This window comes from Ursus arctos, unplaced genomic scaffold, assembly GCF_023065955.2.
Source record: "Ursus arctos isolate Adak ecotype North America unplaced genomic scaffold, UrsArc2.0 scaffold_26, whole genome shotgun sequence".
NCBI lineage: Eukaryota > Metazoa > Chordata > Mammalia > Carnivora > Ursidae > Ursus > Ursus arctos.
In genome coordinates, this window is record NW_026622941.1 from 23,090,310 (window position 1) to 23,112,028 (window position 21,719).

General features: G+C 35.6%; 1 protein-coding gene across 1 annotated transcript in view; it reads left to right on the forward strand.

Annotated features, from left to right (window-relative positions):
* IRAG2 (inositol 1,4,5-triphosphate receptor associated 2) overlaps nt 1–21,719 on the forward strand; it is a 118,960-nt gene that overhangs the window by 43,313 nt on the left and 53,928 nt on the right. Inside the window, 8 exon segments of the mRNA XM_048216724.2 lie at nt 720–797; nt 3,516–3,572; nt 4,924–4,983; nt 5,083–5,147; nt 6,104–6,207; nt 7,890–8,041; nt 8,776–8,877; nt 9,947–10,110. Coding sequence (XP_048072681.1) covers nt 720–797; nt 3,516–3,572; nt 4,924–4,983; nt 5,083–5,147; nt 6,104–6,207; nt 7,890–8,041; nt 8,776–8,877; nt 9,947–10,110 — 782 coding nt within the window.

The following is a 21,719-nucleotide window of genomic DNA, read 5'->3' on the forward strand; positions in this document are numbered from 1 at the left end:
TGGTGACTAACATAATATAATAAAAAATCCTTAATTTAAAAAATAAATAAAAATAAAAACAAATTAGGTAAAAAAAAAAAAATTATGTTGAATGCGTGACCTGTTGGTTCATTTGTATTTTTCTTTAACAATGTTCATCTGGAAGGGTGCTGTCATGGAGTGGGTGGCGAGCTGAACTTAAGCAAATACTGAAAAGTAGGTAGGGGAGAAGGAAGGGAATGGAGTGGAAGTGGAAGAGAGGTGTTATAATGATTGACCATGGAAGAATTTAAGCTGAGTAAAGAGGGGACTGAGTTCACAGGAAGGGGGAAGGTTAATGAGAAGGTAGTAGGATCAATGCAGGCTTCAGTGGGGACTGAAGGTTTGTTGGCTCTCAAAGAAATAATCTGGAAAGAGGAAGTGGTGGCTGAAGAGAGAGATATTTACAACTAAAATAATGGAGGGGTCACACTTGCTGGGAATGACAAGTTTGAAGGTAAAGATGTGATTGGGGAGTGCATGGCCAAGGGGCCATGGAAGATAAGAATGGACTTCCTAGAGTATTCCTGGATGGTCACATTAAAAGGACCATGTTACTTTTGGATAAAGTCTAAAGTTGTGTCCCTTAGTTTAAAATGGATTGTGATGTTAATGATGAAAATACCACTTCCTAAAAAAAAAAAAAGCTTTGTTCTTTTTTTTTTGTCTAAATCTAAGAATATTGTCTTTTTTTACATCAGAATACTAAGAACATTGTGGATATATATACATTGGAAAAGAAGATTGAAGAATTGTTTAAAACTGAAACAGAGCACCAAGTAAGCACTTCCCACATACTGGTGAAATATTTTCCTTTGTCAAACTGGTATTACTTTATGAAGATGTATATGACTCATTGACAAAATAACCTTTGAATAAATTTTGAAATTTGTGTTCCTCAAAATGTCTGAATTACAGTGTGTAAAACACAGTTTCTGGGGCGCCTGGGTGGCACAGCGGTTGGGCGCCTGCCTTCGGCTCAGGGCGTGATCCCGGCATTATGGGATCGAGCCCCACATCAGGCTCCTCTGCTGGGAGCCTGCTTCTTCCTCTCCCACTCCCCCTGCTTGTGTTCCCTCTCTCGCTGGCTGTCTCTATCTCTGTCGAATAAATAAATAAAATCTTAAAAAAAAAAAAAAAAAAAAAAAAAAAAAAAAAAAAAACACAGTTTCTATTTTTTTAATGTAATGGCTTTACTGATATATAACACACATGCCATTAAATTCATCCACATAAAGTATGTAAGTCAGTGGTTTTAGTGAATATTCACAGAATTGTGCAACTATCACCAAAACCAATTTTAAAACATTTTATCATCCCCAAGAAATCTCTTTAGCAGTCACTCCCCATTCCCCACCAACCCTAGACAACCACTATAGAGACTTTTTGTCTCTATAATAGAGATTTACTTATTCTGGACATTTCACAAAGATGGAATCATATACACTGTGTGGTCCTTCGTGATTGGTTTCTTTCACTGAGCATAATGTTTTTCAAGCTTCATTCATGTTATAGCATGTATCAATACCTTATTTCCTTTTATTATTGAATAGTACTCCATTGTATGGATATACCATATTTTGTTTATCCATTCATTGGTTGATGAGCATTAGGGCTGTTTCTACTTTTTGACTATTATGAATAATGCTGCTATGAACATTTGTATATATGGTTTTGTATCAATCTATATTTTCTCTTAAGTATATATTTAGGAGTGGAACTACTGGGTCACATGCTAACTTTTATTTTTTTTTGAGAGAGATTATGTGTACGTGTGAGTGGGGGCAGGGGCAGAGAAAAAGGAAAAGAATCCTAAGCAGGCTCCACACTCAATGAGGAGCCAGACACAGGGCTCAATCCCAGGACCCTGAGACCATGACCAGAGCCCAAATCAAGAGTGGAAGCTTAACTGAGCCACCAGGTGACCCTATGTTTGACCTTTTTAGGAACTTCCAGACTCTCTCCTGGTACCATTTTACATTTCCACCAGCTATGCATGAGGGCTCAGATCCTCCACATCCTTGCCAACACTTGTTACGTTTTATATTTTTTATTATAGTGGCAATTTCTAATTTGAGTATCTGGTTTTACAAATCCCTTAATCAGCAAAGATTTCAGCTGTTATACATTTTTAATGAAGAAAACAAGAGCTGGGAAAAATCTATCCTTGATTGAATTACGGGATGATAGCCCACAAAAATGATTTTTAACTATATCGTATCTAAAAAGTCTATACTTAGTGTATATTTTTGTTATATATCCCATACAGTCTTACTAGGAAACTGAAAAATATTAATAAATTTAGGAATTTGTATCATACTTATTGTCATCTCTGATAGTTTCTTTGAGTAATATTTTTTGTTGTATGTGTGAAATAATGTACTTAAATTTCACGTTCTATGTGGAGTTTTCAAGTTTCCTAGCAGATACCTACATTCCGTATATGTGTGTGGATACATATGCATATACTATGACATATATATGTATCTCATAGTTTAGACATTCAAATTAATGTCATTCTAGGGATGACTGTTTTTGGAAAACACAATTGTCATAAACTAGTAGTAGAAAGAGTCAGAAGACATGGGTTCAAATCCTGTCTTCTCTACTTAAAAGCTGTATGACCTCAAACAAGTAGTTAACCTCTTTAAGTCTCAATTATCTCATCTGCTAAATGGCTGTTATATTTTCTACCTAATCCCAAAGCTTGGTGGAAACTCAAATGAGATGATTATGTGAAAATACCTTTAGAACTATAAAGGGGTATCAAATATACATGATTATATGATGATTCTACTTCTAACTATGCTGATTATTTTCCTAGGTTTTCAATTCGATTAATATATATATTTATCAGTCATATTTAGAAGACTTTCCCAACAAGCTTGCTTTTGGTTTGAATAAACTGATATATTCTAATATTTACTTTGCTAAAAGACGTCTTGAACATTTTAAACTGTTTTTAAAAGAGGAAGAGTCTTTTATTTTTTCCTTGCAATCCAGCTAATCAGATTTTGGCAAGTCTAGGTTATATTGCTAGATAATCTGTGGGTTTCTACAGTACTTGTTATCCAAGAGGAAGAGTCTTTTATATGTTCACATGGACTCTGTGTTCATGTCCTATCTAGACTTTCATTTTCACAAAAAAATGAAAACTCAGTTGGTCCTCTTGTTCTATGAAGGGTAAAGCAGTCGGAAGGGCACTTGGCTAGAGCTGAAGATTCATATTCTATCCTCAGTTCTGACACTTACTGTTTGTGACATTGGGCAAGTCTCCTAATAGTGCTGAGCTTTGATTTCGTCACTGGTGAAGTGAGGGCAACAACCCTGGCCTCTCGGCTTGTTGTGAGGCTGATGTGAAAGTTGTTTATAAAGTAAGAAACACATGCCCACTAAAGGTGTTTGAGAAATATGTCTCCCTATTGGAATGATTCTGTGGCATTATCTTTTACCAAAGCAATGTCCCAATGGCCTTCCCTAAATTTGTCTCTTTTCAGATGCAGTTACATACATATGAGAACACTTTGCTTAAAAAAGATGCAAGTTTGCAAAAGGTTGGTACTATTCCTTTGCATGAAGTCCCATGGGATTTGCTAACTCTCCATAAATCATAATGGATATGGTCATTTGAATAACTTCACCCCTATTAAAGTACCTGATCTTACTATTCTGTCACCAGACTTTCCTTTATAATACTTCACAAAATTGTTCTTCTCAGTGAAGAATACTGACTTCTGTATCTGGGATAAGTTTTAACATAACCTCTCTAAATTTTGGTGGTGTTCATCCATTTATGTAATAAATAATAGTGTGCCAATTTACCAGTTACTGGCTAGGTATGGTGATGTAGTTTTAAGTCATAATAACACAAATGAGTGTGCAGTCATTTGTTTTAGTGAAAAAGAAGAAAGTATTCCCCAATTATTTTCTACCTAGTTTGATTGATTTGATAGGTAGGTAGGTAGGTAGATAGATACCATTCTCTTTATGTCTGTAATCATTGCCTATGTGATAACACAAGATTCTGGCTACAGAGATACTGGTTATGGTGGCTTTAAAAAACATAGGAAGGACACAGTCTAAGTTAATAAACTTGCACATTCTAAGACAGGGAAGTAAATAAAAAACAGTGTTTCTCTTTTTCTGAATGTCATAAAGTTTCAAAGCAGTGGAATATGAATTGTGGACATTGACGAGGTTACTGAATGTTGTACCAACTTTCTTTGTTCATCGTGGGTGCTCTTCGTCTCCATATAGTGACATTACGGTAGTGGTGGCTGCTCACCTCCTCCAAACTCTCGTTTTTCCACCACTTTGCATTTATGCCCAACATTCATAAGGTATTGATTGAGCACTTCCCATTTGCCAGACACCATGCTAGTCATGAGATAAAATTATAGGTCAGACATTGACTATACCCTCTGGTCTTACAGTACAAAACCGAGATTGTAACAGATAGCACTTGAATTGGATAAAAATGGGTGCCTTAATAATTCATTAGTCATTTACAGGTAGACTAATTTTTTTCCATAAATGTGTCATGATAAATATAATATAAATAAAATATAAATAATATATTATTATAAATTATTATAAAATAATTATTATAAATATAATAAATATAATTTTGACTTGAACTTAAGAATTACCTTTCAGAGTTTGATTGCACTGAACCAGGCAAATATGAACATAACGGCACAAGTTAGGTATAGCTGCCTTGCTGTCCCATACTTTTTGTGTGTTTTTAACCATAAACAGAGACTGGCTCCGTTTTCGGATAATAATATTGGTAGGAGATCTTGTAATCCTTGGGCATTTGCAATTCTGTGGCTCTGATTGATAGTCTACTAAATATGATTTGGTAGGCTCATACATTTATTTGCTATTCTCTCTTCTACTTTTCAGAAGGATTTAAGTATAGAAGAACTTAAGTCAACCATCATAGAATATAGAAACATTATAGAGGTATGCCAAAATAATCGCACAGATTGCAAGGTGGGGTTATTTAAATGTAAATCCCCCGCTAAGGTAACACATACAGCCTAATGTCGTATGTGATTCCAGAATTTACGAGGGGATAAAGACACACTGACTCATAAGTTACAGCACTTGCAACAGGAACTTATCATGTAAGTAAAGCAATTTCTCACCAACCTTCTCTCATGTGTCTCCACCCTACATTATTGGCCTGCTGAGCTATATACAATTCTTTGAACATGCCACATTCTTTTCTTCTGTACTTTTATACGTGGTATTTTCTCTGCTTTTCTCCAGTGGAACTCCTTCTCAAGTTTTCTCTGACTCTCCCTTGCTTTTCTCTTACCTTGACATTAAGCCATCCTTTTGAGTGCATGCATGGCATGCTGTTCTTACCTCTTAACACACATTATCTTATCATAGTTTGTTTTTGAATATGCAAAATATGCTAGTCCAGGAGGCTACAGGAGCCAAACAGATATCAAAAATGAGTAAAATCAGTGGGGTTAGTCCACATACTTACGAGAGTGACAACTGAGAAAAATGAATTAGCCAGATGAAGGCCACCTAATCAAGAGTATATGGGCCCAGGGCACCTGGGTGGTTCAGTCTGTTGGGTGTCTGACTCTTGATTTCATATCAGGTCAGGATCTTGGGGTCATGGGTTCTAGCTCAGCAGGGAGTCTACTTGAGATTCTCTCCCTCTCCCTCTGCCCCTCCCCCTGCTTGTGCATGCTCACTCACACTCTCTCGCAAATAAATAAGTCTTTTAAAAAAGAATATATGGGGCCAGTGTAGCTGTATCTTCTGATTTTTTAAAGAAAAGCCAGAACTCTAGATTTTCAGTGAAATTTTCTAATTTTTAAGTATTGGCTCTAGTTCTTAAAGAAGAAAGCATGGCCTACTTGTTTGCAACCACAGAGAGTCAGTCACTAATCTCTGTGGCTCCTGGAGGACAGAGACTATCTGTTATTTCTCTATTACTGAGTACCTTATATAATCCTTGGCACACATGAGGGCTTACTGTATTTAGTGATAAACCCCATTTTGCTGACTTATAACATAGTCTCATCTAACCAGACTAGACTATTGCTTTTGTTTTCTCAAGAAATGGGATCCAGTTGAATATTAGTGGAGAGTGTAATAGAATCATCTGTGAAGAAGAAAAATCTTTACATTGTGAACTCATTCTTGCTCAGTCTGCAGAGGTAAGTAATTATCACCAAATGGAAAGCTTGAAACAATAAGACCATATGCAATAGCTTTCTATTAGGTAAAGGCCCAAGCTTGCTGAAGAGTGCCTGTGACATTTTGAGGAGTCTGTTGATTGCTTTTAGAATCTAAGTCTAAGGTCTCTTAGCCTGGGGGGAAAAATGGGCCTTTTTCAAGTTATGGCTGAAAACCATAGCGAGGCTCAAGACTAGGGTTGAAGCATGTGTTCAGTGAATCCAGACTTTAGAAATCTTTATATTCTTGATATTTTTTTAGGAGAAAGTACCTGTGCTGATTCTCAGCCTGGGGTCCAAAAGGTAACAAGAGAGCTCCATGAACCATTTTTCAGTATTTTCCTAAACCCTCAAAGCAAATGTATCTGCCAAAAATAAAGATGCTTGGAAATAACATGAAATTCTCTGCTCTAAAATGTGATTGTAGCAACCCAATGTAATGGCATTGATTATTACATTCTGAACAGAAATTAGAATTTTCATGTTTTTGGTTAATTTTAAAATGCAAGTGGATTATTACTTAAATCTTTGTTAGGTAGAACTAGTTTTTTACAGCATGGGAGGAAATAATCAAAAGTCTTCGAGGGGATGAAATGTTGGGGATCCCTCCAATACTCTTTTCACTTTTTTGTGCTTGTTATGTTAGGAAATGCTTTATTAGCAAATTGCTTTCTTTTCACTATTTTGATGGGCTCTCCATGTCTGTGGACGATGGATATGTCAGAATGTCCTCCTCTTGACAGCTGTGATATGACCTTGAAAGGAGAGGAAAAATGTCTTTGGGACAAATGCTGTTTGAATTTCTCCTGCCAAGGATGCAGGGCCAACATATGCTGTCTTCGTCTAAAGCTGTCTCAGGCAGCCTTGGACATTCTGCTGAGGGCTGTGCTTTCCTGACATTCTGTTTCAAATACTCATCGTCTTACTGTGTTTTTGAAACCAAGCCAAACTGCCAGACTGAATGAAACGGTGGCAAATCTGCCACAGCAGTCCTCTGAGATAATAATGATGTCAAGATGCCAGCCTGTAAAGTTCTATACTTCTAAACAGGGGTTAAGCAGCTGGCAAAGTTCTGGCTCTGGGATTTAGCCCATTAATGGATTAGGAAATCTGCCTTCTAATTGGAGTCTAGAAATAAGAGCTCTATAAATGTTTTCCAATAGACAACAAAAAGGAAGTTAAATGTGGTATTGTCATATATGTAAAATACGATAGGAGATGGATGTTTTGAGAGAACTATAAGTAATATCCTATGGTAAACATCATCCAAGAGTGTCTTTTATGAAAGGAAGGGAGAGAGACAAAAGAAACCAGTCTATTATCAGTGGGATTTATTGAACACTCTCCCAACAGTTTTTTTTTTTTCTGTGAATTTCATTACCTTCCCCTGTTTTCATAAAGCTAGAACCATAGCAGTTTATATTACCCACATGTAAATGTTATCTATTGGATAAATGCTTTTCCTTAAGAATGAATAAATGTTAAGTTGAAGCCATCCTAGAGAGAAAATGTAAACCATTGTTTGGTAACGTAGGAAGACTTTGTAAGTCTTCTTAGAACTCTTCGATGGGGACAGTTATATTGACCCATGAGCATCATTTTCATAAAATAAAAATACTGTTCTTTATTAGAATGACAGAGTTGTGGACATTTTGATAATGGTTTCAGAACAATGAAACTGGCAGTGCAGTTTAATCAACTTGTCATCTCTGCATATGATGATGGACCAAGAAATGCTGTTATTACTGAGAAAACTTGTACAAAAGGGAGTAGAATTCACAGCTATGCTTTCAAAGCTGGAATTGTATAACATATGTACTGTGGTGATTCACCGGCTAGGAACGGCTGCAGATAACTGACTGACAGCTTGTTTGCTGAGTCCAGGCAGAGCTCTGTTTTGTCGAGACCCAAATTACGCCTACTATGAAAAGAGAAGATTTTTCTAAAACCTTTTTGATGTTGATTTTCTAGTTCTGGCTCAGTCAGTTCAACCTCAATCAGGTTGATCATTAGATATGAATTGTTTGGGCTTATGTTTCCTGTAGGGTAATCTGTAGTATCAGAGGACTAAAGACATGATATCTATTAAACAGTTTCCTTCTGGCTAGTAGCTAGTACCTCTTACTCCAGTTTGATTTTTGACTGGAAACAAGATGATCAGAGAAAGCAGAGAACACATTCAGGTTGGTATTTCCAGTCCCTTTCACAGTGCCTAGCATATAGTAGGTAGTAGTTAATTTAATGAGTGGGAAAAAAAATCCATGAAAATGCTTGTTTCCTACTATTCGAGAGGGAAATAAAATTGGGTACATTTGGTTTTGAAAAACAATTCTACCTGTATATATTCAGCGTATATGGAGCACCGGACAAGAGTTGGCATTTATACATGGTGACATCTGGGATAAAGGAAAGTCATGGGGCGGCATCAAATGAGAAAGAATTCTGTATGGTGTCTTAATTATCTATATGGTAGACCTTAAGTCTAAATTACTTCTTATATAATAGCCTATGCCCTTCGCCTGAATTCCTAGTTGAACATGTGGAACTTTTTCAGCACGGAGAAGTTTCTGAAGTTGAAACCCTCCTGGATAGCTCTCTACAGTGGATAATTGATCCAGAAATTACTGTGACAGAAAAGTGGGAGAATAAGCTTACTGTAAGTGTTTTATATTTGTGATTTTCCTGGTTTTTCTTCTGCTTTCCTAATCCAGGTAATACTTATTATATGCAGTACCATTTCTAAGACTTTATGATAGTCTTCTGCTATCTCGGTCTGTTGATGTGTATGGAGTGTATGTCTGGGGATGTGCGTGAGTGTGTGCATGTGGGTGAGAGCAAGAATGAGAGGGTGAGGGTAAAGGTAAGTGTGTGTGACCATGAGGGTTAGGATAAGTGTGTGACTGTGAGGATAAGTGTATGTGAATGTCAGGAGGAAAGTGAGAGTGAGGACATGTGATATGTGTTAAAGAGACAATAAATAAAATGATGTAATGAAAAAGTATTTTATTTGAATCCTGTGAGAATTGCTAGTCTAAGCTTGGATTTTTCCTTGACCTATTAAAATTCTCTTAATTTGGTAGAATGATTATTGTGCAAAGGAATGTTATTCCTGAAATTCTGACAATTTTATTATCCCAGAAATTGGGAAAACATGAGAACTTAGCTAGTTACAGTTTTGTTATAAAGGAAGCATATAAGAAGAAATTTCTTTAATTTATCCATTACTTATCTCAACTTCTTGACTGCAAGACAACTTTCTAACATCCATCAGCTTCCTAAGTTAAACTAAAGCAAGAAGCAAACTCTGAAGACCCTGGAATATTAATTTCAACCTCTTGACCTCTTGACAAGCCCTCCTTTTTTTAAAGTTTCTTTTGAATATGCTAATCAACAAATAGTGATTTTTATTGCATTTCCTTATCTCCAATTCTAAAGCAATTGTGATGATTGATGAAATAAATGGTCAGGGACTACTTATATTTTTAAAAAACTCAATTTTGGGCACATAACAGGTATATAATATGTACTTGTTAAATTGAGATAATCAGTTCAAAGACTAATCAATCTTTGTGCAATGGATAATTGGTATCTGTACAATTAGAATTTTCGGGTTTAATCACCATGAAGACGATTGAGATAGGATGACCATAACATTTTGTATTGCCTGTCATTTGTTTATATTTAACACTGGAGTGGTGGAGTTTGTTTTGTGACTTTTCTTGTAGGAATTCAAATATATAATGGACGAGAAACTAAATCTTTGCATATTAATGCTGAACAGCTTGGGAAACCACAAAGAATCTCTTGATAAAGGATTTGTCAAATTAATAGAGATTTTGAAGAGATTCAGGCTGGAATATTTTTATTTCAGAAAAGAATTTCTTTCCAGGTGATGGTCATTTATATTTAAGAAACCCATGCTTTATATACATGACCCATTTGTGATTGTACCATAGCATTTAGTTTACTTTTTTAAGCAGTGTACATTGATTTCAGATGCCACTTTTTCAAGGAAGACATTTTGTCTGATAATTTTGAATTCTGAAATAGTGTGAAATTGACTTATATATTCAAAATTTCAAGTTAGTGAACTTTAACATTTGTGGAAACCCTGTATAATGAGTTACAGAATATAGAATTCTTTTAACCAGAAAGGAGTTTAGAGATCATTTAGTAAAACCTTATAATTTTACAGAGGACGGAGGCATAAGGATATAAAGTAAGTTGATCAAGACCTGAGAGTTATTAATGGAAAATCTATGAAGTGATTTATTAAAGGAAGAATTTGCTGAGTCTATTGACTCCTATCCCGTTGGGCTTCATTTTCTGCCTCAGTATACAATGTATTGCATTGGGCGCTAGTCAATTAAATTTCAAGGAAAAGAAGTCCGGGAATAGAGGACTCTAAATGTAAAATAATTTACTATCTTACTGTTCCTCTAACCTTAATTCTTGTGACTATGGGGAAATTCTTGAAATTTGTATGCTCTGTAAACCACATACTAAACAAGGACAGCTATTTTATCTTTTATTGACCGCTGCTAGTACCATACTAAGCATTCCCGTAAATGCTTTTTCAGGAGTGAATGAGCATGGGTGTATATTGAATTTGAGTAAAGTTAAAAAAAAAAAAAAAAGTCAGGGCACCTGGGCGGCTCAGTCGGTTAAGCGTCTGCCTTCAGCTGAGGTCATGATCCCAGAGTCTCAGGATCGAGTCCTGAGGATCAAGTCCCACATCAGGCTCCCTGCTCAGTGGGGAGTCTGCTTCTCCCTCTGCCCTTGCCCCTCCTTGGGCTCTCTCATTCTCTCTCACTGTCTCTCAAGTAAATAAATAAAATCTTTAAAAAAAAATTTAAAAATGTAGTTAGATACCAAAGTTGCTTAAAGAAACTTTTTTATTCCCCCCATATAAGAAAACTAGATACCAGAGAGAGGTTAATACCAGAAGGAACTCTTAAGAAAATGATCTGCTTTCCCTAAGGAGCAGAAAGCCCAGACTTCCCTATAGTGGTAGAGGTATGGGTTAAGTGGATAGGCAGCTTCCTTACCCGGATACCATCTCCACAAACGGGAGCATTGAAATTCTTCTAGTTAGCAACAAAGAACTATTTGGAAAGGAGCCTGCAGTAGAGTCATTTCTAAATAAGTGAATCTTCTGTATTATTCTACAAGACACACAGCAGCCCAATTAAGTAACAGTAGGTACAATTTGTTGAGAGCTTACTGTGTTGGAGGTAGTGCTAAAAATTTGACATACTTTTATCTCCAGAGAGGTTCAGTGACTCACCCAAGGTTACCCAAGAGGGATTAAGTGACAGCTGGGAGCAGACCTAGATGTGTGCAACTTCAAAACCTGTGTTTTTTCAGCTATTAATCCCCCACCATCTGCTTGTTAAAATCAAATAAAATATTCATTAAAAATATTCTGGGAGCCTGGCATTGGGCAAAATACTACTCATCACTGTAAGGATGGTTAAGCCCCTGCCTTCTAGATATAATTTAAAACAGACAAAACCATTTAGTGGCTATGCACAAAATGATTTGGCTGTCAGTTTTAACTGAATAAGAATATAAGTGGAGTGGGGTGCCTGGGTGGCTGTTGGTTAACTGTCCAACTCTTGATCTCAGCTCAAGTCTTGACCTCAGGGTCATAAGTTCAAGCCCTATGTTGGACTCCATGCTGGGTGTGGAGCCTACTTAAAAAAAATTTACATATATATATATATATATATAGAGAGAGAGAGAGAGAGAGAGAGAGATACACACACACACATACATATATATACATGTACACATATATAGAGAGAGAAAGAGAAGGGAGTGTATTTTGTGGGGATGAGAATGAGAATTCTATGTTTAGATGAGGTAGGAAATATTTATTAAAGGTAAACTTTTAGGGGCTGTTTGCTGAGAAGGAGAAGGTTTTCATTCTATTGCAAGATAAATAGGCTCCAGTGCTGAGGAATGGAAAGAATTGAGTGAGTCAGGGAGAGACAGTGAAAGAAAAATCTGCTCTTGAAGGTCTCAGTGAGAAAAAAATGTCATTTGTGCAACACCCAAGTGCCAGCTCTCTGCCAGTTTTTTTTTCCCCTAGGTGCTAAAATATTAAATAATCTCTGCATGCATGAAACTAATATCTATTATGGGACACAGTAAACAAGTAAACATATAACTATATAATATAATGCCAGGGAGTGATAAGTGATATAAAAATTAAAGGAGGATATGAAGATCAAGAATGATGGGGCAGGAAGACCTAATTTTAGGAAGAATGGCCTGGAAAGGCCTGTCTGTGATTGGCAAATTTAATGGATAGCTGAATGAAGTGAGAGAGTGAGCTAAAAGATGATCTGGGAAGGGCTCTAGCCAGAGGAATTAGCTAATGCAAAGGCCGTGAGGTTTTAATCAGCTTGGTATATTTGAGCAGCAGCAAGAGGGCGGCATGGCTGGGGTGGAGTGAGTGCTAGGCAATGGTAGGGAGATGACGTTAGAGATATAGGCAGGAGTTAGGTTCACAGCCTTGCAGTTCATGCTTAGGGATTGGGATTTTATTCTGAGTAGATGGGAAGCAATCAGAGTGTTATAAACAGGGAAGTAATATGACATATTTTGAAAGATTATTCTAGCTGCTGGTAGAGGGAGAAAGAGAAAACAGTGACACCAGTAAAGAGTTTCTTCAGTAACAGATACCAATTAGAGATCTTGAAATCAATTTACAGGATTATGAGTAATTTTTAAAAATAAATATAAAATAGCAGAGTGCATTTCATATAATAGTAATATTTCATAAAAATATTAATTCAGCTGTGTGCGTGTGTGTGTGTGTGTTTGTACTTGGTTGAAATATAAAATATTTGCTGGGTCATGGTCAAAAAAAGCCACTGAGTTAGAAACTCTTTCCTTTCTTTCTTTCTTTCTTTCTTTCTTTCTTTCTTTCTTTCTTTCTTTCTTTCTTTCTATTTTATTTATTTGTCAGAAGAGCACAAGCAGGGGGAACAGCAGGTAGAGGGAGGAGCAGGCTCCCCACTGAGCAGGGAACCCTGTACGATGCAGGGCTCAATCCCAGGACCCTGGGATCGTGACCTGAGCCAAAGGCAAACCCTTAACCAACTGAGCCACCCAGGTGCCCCAAAACTATTTCAATAGTCTAGGTGAAGGGGGCGGAACATGAGTCAGAGTGGGCCAGTTGGTAAGAAGTGGTTGGATTCAAACTGTATTTTGAGGATGGGTCAAATCTGACATGCTAGCTTGAATTAGGTGTGGGAATGCAAGAAAGTGTCATCCTTGACTTACAGGTTTTTGGTCTCAAAACTAAGTAAATAGGGTTCTATTTAGATGGCAAAGTTTCAGTGAGAATCAGACTTGGTAGATGTATAAATCAAGATTTAGCATTAGGACATGTTAGCAAGGAGAGTTACTGAATTCAAAAACATGCTCAAAGCTAATACTATATTTCTTAACATGATGTAACTCTCTATGGAAGAAAAATCTTCAAAGGTTTAAAATATGTTGAATATCTTTAATAGATGGTACTATGTAATTTTTAAAAAGCTATTCTTAAGACTTATGATTCATAATGTGCATTAATTATTATTTTGTAGGTACAACTAATATACATATGTAATTATATGTAATTATTAAAAGTTGTAATATTATTAAATGTGGATTTCTGTTGGTCTTTACAGTCCTTTCGCTTTCCCTTGAAAGATAATGGACTGTCTTGAGAGCTTAGACTATTCCTACAAAAGGGAAAAGTTGATAAAACTGATGTCTTAAAAAAAAAAAAAAGGAAGTGATGTCAGCAAGAAGGAATAGGAAGCCCTGGGCCTTTCTTCCCCCAAGGGAAATGCTGATTCAACAGTAATATACAAACAGATTCCCTTTGTGAGAAATCCAGAAACTAATTGAAAGGCTCCTGCACCCTGGCTAGATGTGAAATCAGCCACATCAATACTGGTAGGAAAATTCTAGATACCCTGTCAGTTTAAGTCCTTCTCCTGGCATAGGACCTTGTGATCAGAGGGAATCCCCCAGCTCCCAGATTTTCCTTGGGACTGTGTGTCCACATTCCAACTTTTCTGAGGACTTCCCAAGATACTGGCTTTTGTCTCCCCTGTTTCAAAGTGTAGATGGAACTGGGTATACTATAGACACCTAGGGGACACTGAGAACAATGATGGCAGGTGGAACCAGCATACAAGTACTCATCATAGCCCTTCTCCCAGGCTCAGAACAAAGTAAGCAGATGAAAAACTCCAGATCTTAGCTTCTCCCTGGAAGGAAAGAATAGGATCACACATTCAATATTCTGACTTTTCTGGGGGTTGTCTAAAAGACTGCCTCCTGTCACACCCGTCTTAGAGCAATGATGTTACTATGATGCTCTAGACATTTAGGGCCCATTAAGGACAAAAATGGTGATTTGAACTAGCACAAAGATTTGAGAGCCCCCAGAACCTTGCCCAGACTGATTGGTATAAGTTTTCTCCTATATAAGTCTAGGCTTTGGAGACTGGGAGAAGTGGTTTTTTCTAATATGCAGGCACCAACAAAAAGAGTCAGGAAAAATGAAGAAATAATATATTCCATCTAAAGGAACACAATCTCTAAAAACTGACCCTAATGGATCAGAGATAAATGATTTACCTCACAGAGCATTCAAAATAACTGTCATAAAGATGCTCAATGAGGTTAGGAGAACAATGCATTAAAAAAATATATATATCAGGGTGCCTGGGTGGCTTAATTAAGTGTCCAACTCTTGATTTTGGCTCGGGTCATGATATCATCATCTGGGGATTGAGCCCCATGTTGGGCTCTGTGCTCAGTGAGGAGTCTGATTTAGATTCTTTCTCCCTCTCCCTCTGTTCCTCCCTGCTCATGCTCTGTCTCTCTCAGATAAATCAATAAGAATATCAACAAAAAGATAAAAGTATTAAAAGAATACCCAACAGAAATCTTAGAAAAATATTATAAATGAACTGAAAATTTTATTAGAGGGCTTCAACAGCAGACCAGATCAAGGAGAAGAAAAGATCAATGAACTTGAAGACAGGTCTCTGGAAGTGATGTAGTCAAAGAGGCGAAAAGAAAAAGGAATGAAAGAGAGTGAAGAAATCTTAAGGGACATATAGGATATCATAAAGTAGACCACTCTATGTATTATTGGAGTCCCAGAAGGAGAAGAGAGAGAGAAAGGAGAAGAAAGGTTATTCAAAGAAAAATATGGCCCAAAACTTCCAAAAGCTGGGGGAAGGACATCTAGATCCAGGAAATCCAATAGATCTCAAATAAGATGAACACAAGAAATCCACATTGAGACACATAATAATTAAATTGTCAGAAGTCAAAAACAGAAAATTTTGAAAATGGCAAGAGAAGTTTTGTGATGTACAAGGGAAGCACTGTGAGACTATCAGTGGATTTCTCTGCAGAAACCTTGTAAGTCATGAGAAAGTGGGATGATACATTCAAAGTCCTAAAAGTAAAAGGCTACCAACAAAGAACACTATTTACAGCAAACTGTCCCTCGAAAATCAAGGTGATATAAAGCTTTCCCATATAAGCAAAAGCTGAAAGAGTTCACTACCACTAGACCTGTCTTCATAGAATTTCTAAAGGAAGTTCAAGTTGAAACAAAAGGATCATAAACATCAGTGTGAAAACACATTAAGTATAAAATTTGCTAGTAAAGGTAAATAATATAGACAAATACAGAATAATACTGTAGTATTGATGGGTAAATTTTAATTCTAGTGTAAAAGATTAAAAATTATAAGTATATAAAACAATAAAAACATGTTAAGGTACACTATATACAAAGTTGTAAATTGTGACGTCCATAACAAAGTGGAGGGAGGGGAGAAGTAAAAGTGTAATTATTGTATGTGATTGAAATTAAATTGTTATCAGCTTAAAGTAGACTTATGTTTTATGCAAGCCCCATGGTAACCACAAAGAAAATACCTATAAAAGATACACAAAAGAAAAATGAGTCAAATAATATTAATTTAAAAAAGGAAACACAAAGGAAGAAGGAAAAGAGGAACAAGAAGACAGACAGAAAACAATGAAAAAAATGACCAAAGTAAATCCCTTTACTTTAACTGTAAATAGATTAAACTTTCTAATCAAAAGACATAGAATGGCTCGATGGATTAAAAAACAATATCCAACTATATGCTATCTACAAGAGACTCACTTCAGATTTAATGACACACATAGGCTGAAAGTGAAGGGATGAAAAAAGATGTTCCAGGCAAATACTAACCAAGAGAGAGCCAGGATGGCTATACTTATATCAGAAAAAAATAGACTTCAAGTCAAAAATTGCCACAAGAGACAAAAGAACATTATACAGCAATAAAAGGATCAGTTCACTAGGAAGATACCACAATTATATATATACATACTTAATATCAGAGCACCTAATTATATAAAGCATACATTAACAGAATAGAAGGGAGAAATGGAGAGCAATCTAAAAATAGTAGAAGACTTTAATACACCACTTTCAATAATGGATAGAGCATTGAGATATAAGATCAATAAGAAAATAATACACTGGAACAACACTATAGACCAGGTGGACCCACAGACATATACAGAACATTCTACCCTTTAACTACAGGATATACATTCTTCTCAAGTGCACATGGAACATTCTCCAGAATAGATCACGTGTTAGGTCACAAAACAAGTATTAATAAATTTAAGAAGATGGAAATTATACTAAGTATCTTTTCTAACCACAATGGAATAGAACTAGAAATCAACAGGAGAAGGAAAACTGGAAAATTCACAAATATTTAGAAATTAACACACTGCTGAAAAACCACAAAGAAGAAATTAAAAGGAAAATTAGAAAAAATCTTGAGACAAAAGTGAGAACAACATATCAAAACCTATGGCATGCAGCAAAAGCAACCCTGAGAAAGAAGTTACAGTGACAAATACCTACATTAAAAAGAAGGAAGATTTCAAATTAACAACCTAACGTGATAGCTCAAGAAACCAGAAAAAGAACAAACTAAGTTCAAAATTAGCACAAGGAAGGAAATAGTAAAGATTAGAGAAGTAAATGAAATAGAGAATAGAAAAACTCTTTAAAAGAGAAATAAAAATCAATAAAATGGAGTTCTTTTAATTAAAAATTTTTATTTATATTTAAATATATATTTAACTATTATAAAATTTAACTAATTTTAATTCTGGTATAATTAACATACAATGTTAGTTTCAGGTGTACAGTATAGTGATTCAACAATTCTATCCATTACACAGTGCTCACTATGATAAATGTATTCTTATCCCCTTTACCTATTTTACCCACCCCCCCACCCACCTCTGGTAATCATCAGTTCTCCATATTTAAGAGCCATTTTTTTGAGGCGGGGGTGTTTGTCTCTTTTTCCTTTGTTCCTTTGTTTTGTTTCATAAATTCCACATATAAGTGAAATCATATGGTGTTTGTCTTTCTCTGATGGATTTATGTCACTTAGCATTATACCCTTTAGATCCATCCATGTTATTGCAAATGGCAAGATTTTATTCTTTTTTATGGCTGAATAATATTCCATTCCATACACACACACTCACTACACCACATCATCTTTATCTATTCATCAATCAGTGGACACTTGGGTTGCATCCATAATTTGGCAATTGTAAATAATGTTACAATAAACACAGGGGTGCATATATCTTTTCAAATTAGCATTCTTATATTCTTTGGGTAAATACCCAGTAGTGGAATTATTAGATCACATGATAATTGTATTTTTAACATTTTGAGGAAACTCCGTACTGTTTTCCACAGTGGCTGCATTCTCATCAACAGTGCACAAGGGTTCCCTTTTCTCCACATCCTTACCAACACTTCTTGTTTCTTGATTTTAACCATTCTGACAGATGTGAAGTGGTATCTCATTGTGGTTTTGATTTACATCTTTCTGATGATGAGTGATATTGAACAGCTTTTCATGCATCTGTTGGCCATCTGTATGTCTTTGGAGAGATGTCTGTTCATGTCTTCTGCCCATTTTTTGTATAAGTTCTTTATATATTTTGGATACTAACCCTTTATTGGATATGTCATTTGCAGATCTCTTCTATTCCATAATTTGTCTTAGTTTTGTTGATATTTTCCCTTTGCTGGCAGAATGTTTTTATTTTTATAAACTCCCAATAATTTATTTTTGCTTTTATTTCCCTTGCCTCAGGAGACAGATCTAGAAAAATGTTGCTATAGCTGATGTGAGAGAAATTACTGCCTTTGTTGTCTTCTGGAATGTTTATGGTTTCAGGTCTCAACTTAGGTCTTTAATCCATTTGAGCTTATTTTTGTGCAGTGTAAGAAAGTGGTCCAGTGTTTATTTATTAGTATGTATGTATGTATGTATGTATTTGATAGAGCACAAGTGGAGGGAGAGCAGAGGGAGAGGGACAAGCGGACTCCATGCTGAGTGCAGAGCCCAACGCGGGGCTTGTTCCCACAACTCTGAGATCATAACCTGAGCTGAAATCAAGAGCTAGTCACTTAACTGACTGAGCCACCCAGGTGTTCCATAGTTTCATTCTTTTGCATGTAGCTGTCTAACACCAGTATTCCCCAGCACCATTTGTTGAAGAGACTGTTTTTCCCATTGCGTATTCTTGCCTCCTTTATCATAGATTAATTGACCATATAAGCATGGGTTTATTTCTGAGCTCTCTGTTCTATTGACATGTCTATTTTTGTGCTGGTACCATACTGTTTTGATTACTACAGCTTTGTAGTATATGTTAAAATCTGAGATTGTGATACTACTAGTTTTGTTCCTTTTTTTCAGGATTACTTTGGCTGTTCAGGGTCTTTTGTGGTTTCTTACATATTTTAGGGTTATTTGTTCTAGTTCTATGAAAAATGCTGTTTGTATTTTGATAGAGATTGTATTAAATCTGTAGATTGCTTTAGATAGTATGGACATTTTAACAATGTTTATTCTCCCAATCCATGAGCATGGGCTATCTTTCCATTTGTTTGTATTGTCCTCAATTTCTTTCAATAGTGTTTTGTAGTTCTCAATGTACAGTTCTTTCATCTCCTTGGTTATGTTTATTCCTAGGTATTTTATTATTTTTGGTGCAATTATAAGTGAGATTGTTTTCTTATTTTCTCTTTCTGCTACTTCATTAGTAGTGTATAGAAACACAAACAATTTCTGTGTATTGATTTTATATTCTGCAACTTTACTGAATTCATTTACTCTAATGTTTTTTTGGTGGAGTTTCTAGGGTTTTTTATATATAGTATCATATCTGCAAATAGTGACAATTTTATTTCTTTCTTATTAATTTGGATGCCATTTATTTCTTTTTCTTGTCTGATTGCTGTGGCTAGGACTTCCAGTACTATGTTGAATAGAAATGGTGAAACTGGACATCCTTCACTTATTCCTGATCTTAGGAGGAAAGATCTGTTTTTCATCATGGAGTATGATGTTAGCTGTGGGTTTTTCATATATGGCCTTTATTAGGTTGATATATGTTCCCTCTAAACCTACTTTGTTGAGGGTTTGTGTCATGAATGGATATTGTACTTTGTCAAATGCTTTTTCTGCATCTATTGAAATGATCATAGAGTTTTTATCCTTTCTCTTGTTGATGCTTTGTGTTATGTTGATTGATTAATGAATATTGAATCACTCTTGCATCCTGGGAATAAATCTCACTCGATTGTAGTGAATGACTTTTTTAATGTATTGTTGAATTTGCTTTGATAGTATTTTGTTGAGGATTTTTTCATCTATGGTCATCAGAGATATTGGCTTGTAGTTTTAATTTTCTGTAGTTGTTTGTTTTTGTTTTTTTGTGGTGGTGTCTTTATCTGTTTTTGGTATCAGGGTAATACTGGCCACATGAATGAATTTAGAAGCTTTCCTTTCTCTTTTACTTTTTTTGGAATAGTTTGAGAAAAATAGGTATCAACTTTTCTTTATTTTTATTTTTTTAATTTAAATTTAAGTTAGTTAACATATAGTGTGGTGTTGGTTTCAGGAGTAGAATTTAGTGATTCATCACTTACATATAACACCCAGTTCTCATCCCAACAAGTGCCCTCCTTAATGCCCATCACCCACTTAGCCCATCCCCCCACCAACATCCCCTCCAGCAACCCTCAGTTTGTTCTCTGTATTTTTAAGAGTCTCTTCTGAGTTGCCTCCCTTTTGTTTTTATTTTATTTTTCCTTCCCTTCCCCTACGTTCATCTACTTTGTTTCTTAAATTCCACATATTAATGAAATCGTTTGTCTTTCTCTGACTTATTTCACTTAGCAAAATACACTCTAGTTCCATCCATGTTGTTGCAAGTGGCAAGATTTCATTCTCTTTGACCACTGAGTAATATTCCATTGTAAATATACACCACATCTTCTTTATCCATCAGTTGATGGACATTTGGCCTTTATCCATAATTTGGCTATTGTTGATAGTGCTGCTATAAATGTTGGGGAGCATGTGCCCTTTCAAATCAGCATTTTTGTATCCTTTGAATAAATACCTAGTATGAACTCTTCTTTAAATGTTTGGTAAAATTCACCTGTGAAGCCATCCAATCCTGGACTTTTGTTTCTTGGGAATTTTTTGTTTGTTTGTTTATTTGTTTTTAATTATTATAGATGCCATTGCATTGCTGGTAACTGGTATGTTCAAATTTTCTTTCTTTCTGAATCAGTTTTGGAGGTTTTATGTTTCTAGGAATATATACATTTCTTTTAGTTTCTCCAATTTGTTGTCATATAATTTTTCATAATCTCTTATAATCCTTTATATTTCTGTGTTATTTCTCCTCTTTCGTTTCTCATTTTGTGTGTTTGGGTCTTCTTTCTCTCTGTTTCTCTCTTTTCAATGAGTCTGGCTAAAGGCTTATCAGTTTTGTTGATCTTTCTAAAGAACCTCTGGTTTCATCAATCTGTTCTGTTGGTTTTTTTTTTTTCAGTTCCTATTTCATTTATTTTTGCTGTAATCTTTATTATTGCTTTCTTCTACTGGTTTTGGGATTTGTTCTTTTTCTAGCTCCTTTAGGTCTCTGGTGAAGTTGTTTGTGATTTTTCTTGCTCCTTGAGGTAGGTCTGTGTTCTGTACACTTCTCTCAGAACAGCTTTTGCTGCATCCCAAAGATTTTGGGGCATTAGTTTCCATTGTCATTTGTCTCCATATATATATTTTTTCCTCTTTGATTTCTTTGTTGACCTACTCATTGTTTAGTATCATGTTATTTAACCTCCATGTATTTGTGTTCTTTCCAGATTTTTTCTTGTTGATTTCTAGTTTCATAATGCTTGGTCAGAAAAAGATTCATGGTATGACTTCAGGTTTTTGTTTTTTTTTTTTAATTTATTGAGACTTGTTTTGTGGCCTAATATGTGACCTATCCTGGAGAATGTTCTATGTGCACTTGAATATGTATTCCGCTGTTTTTGGATGGAATGTTCTGAATATATCTGTTAGATCCATC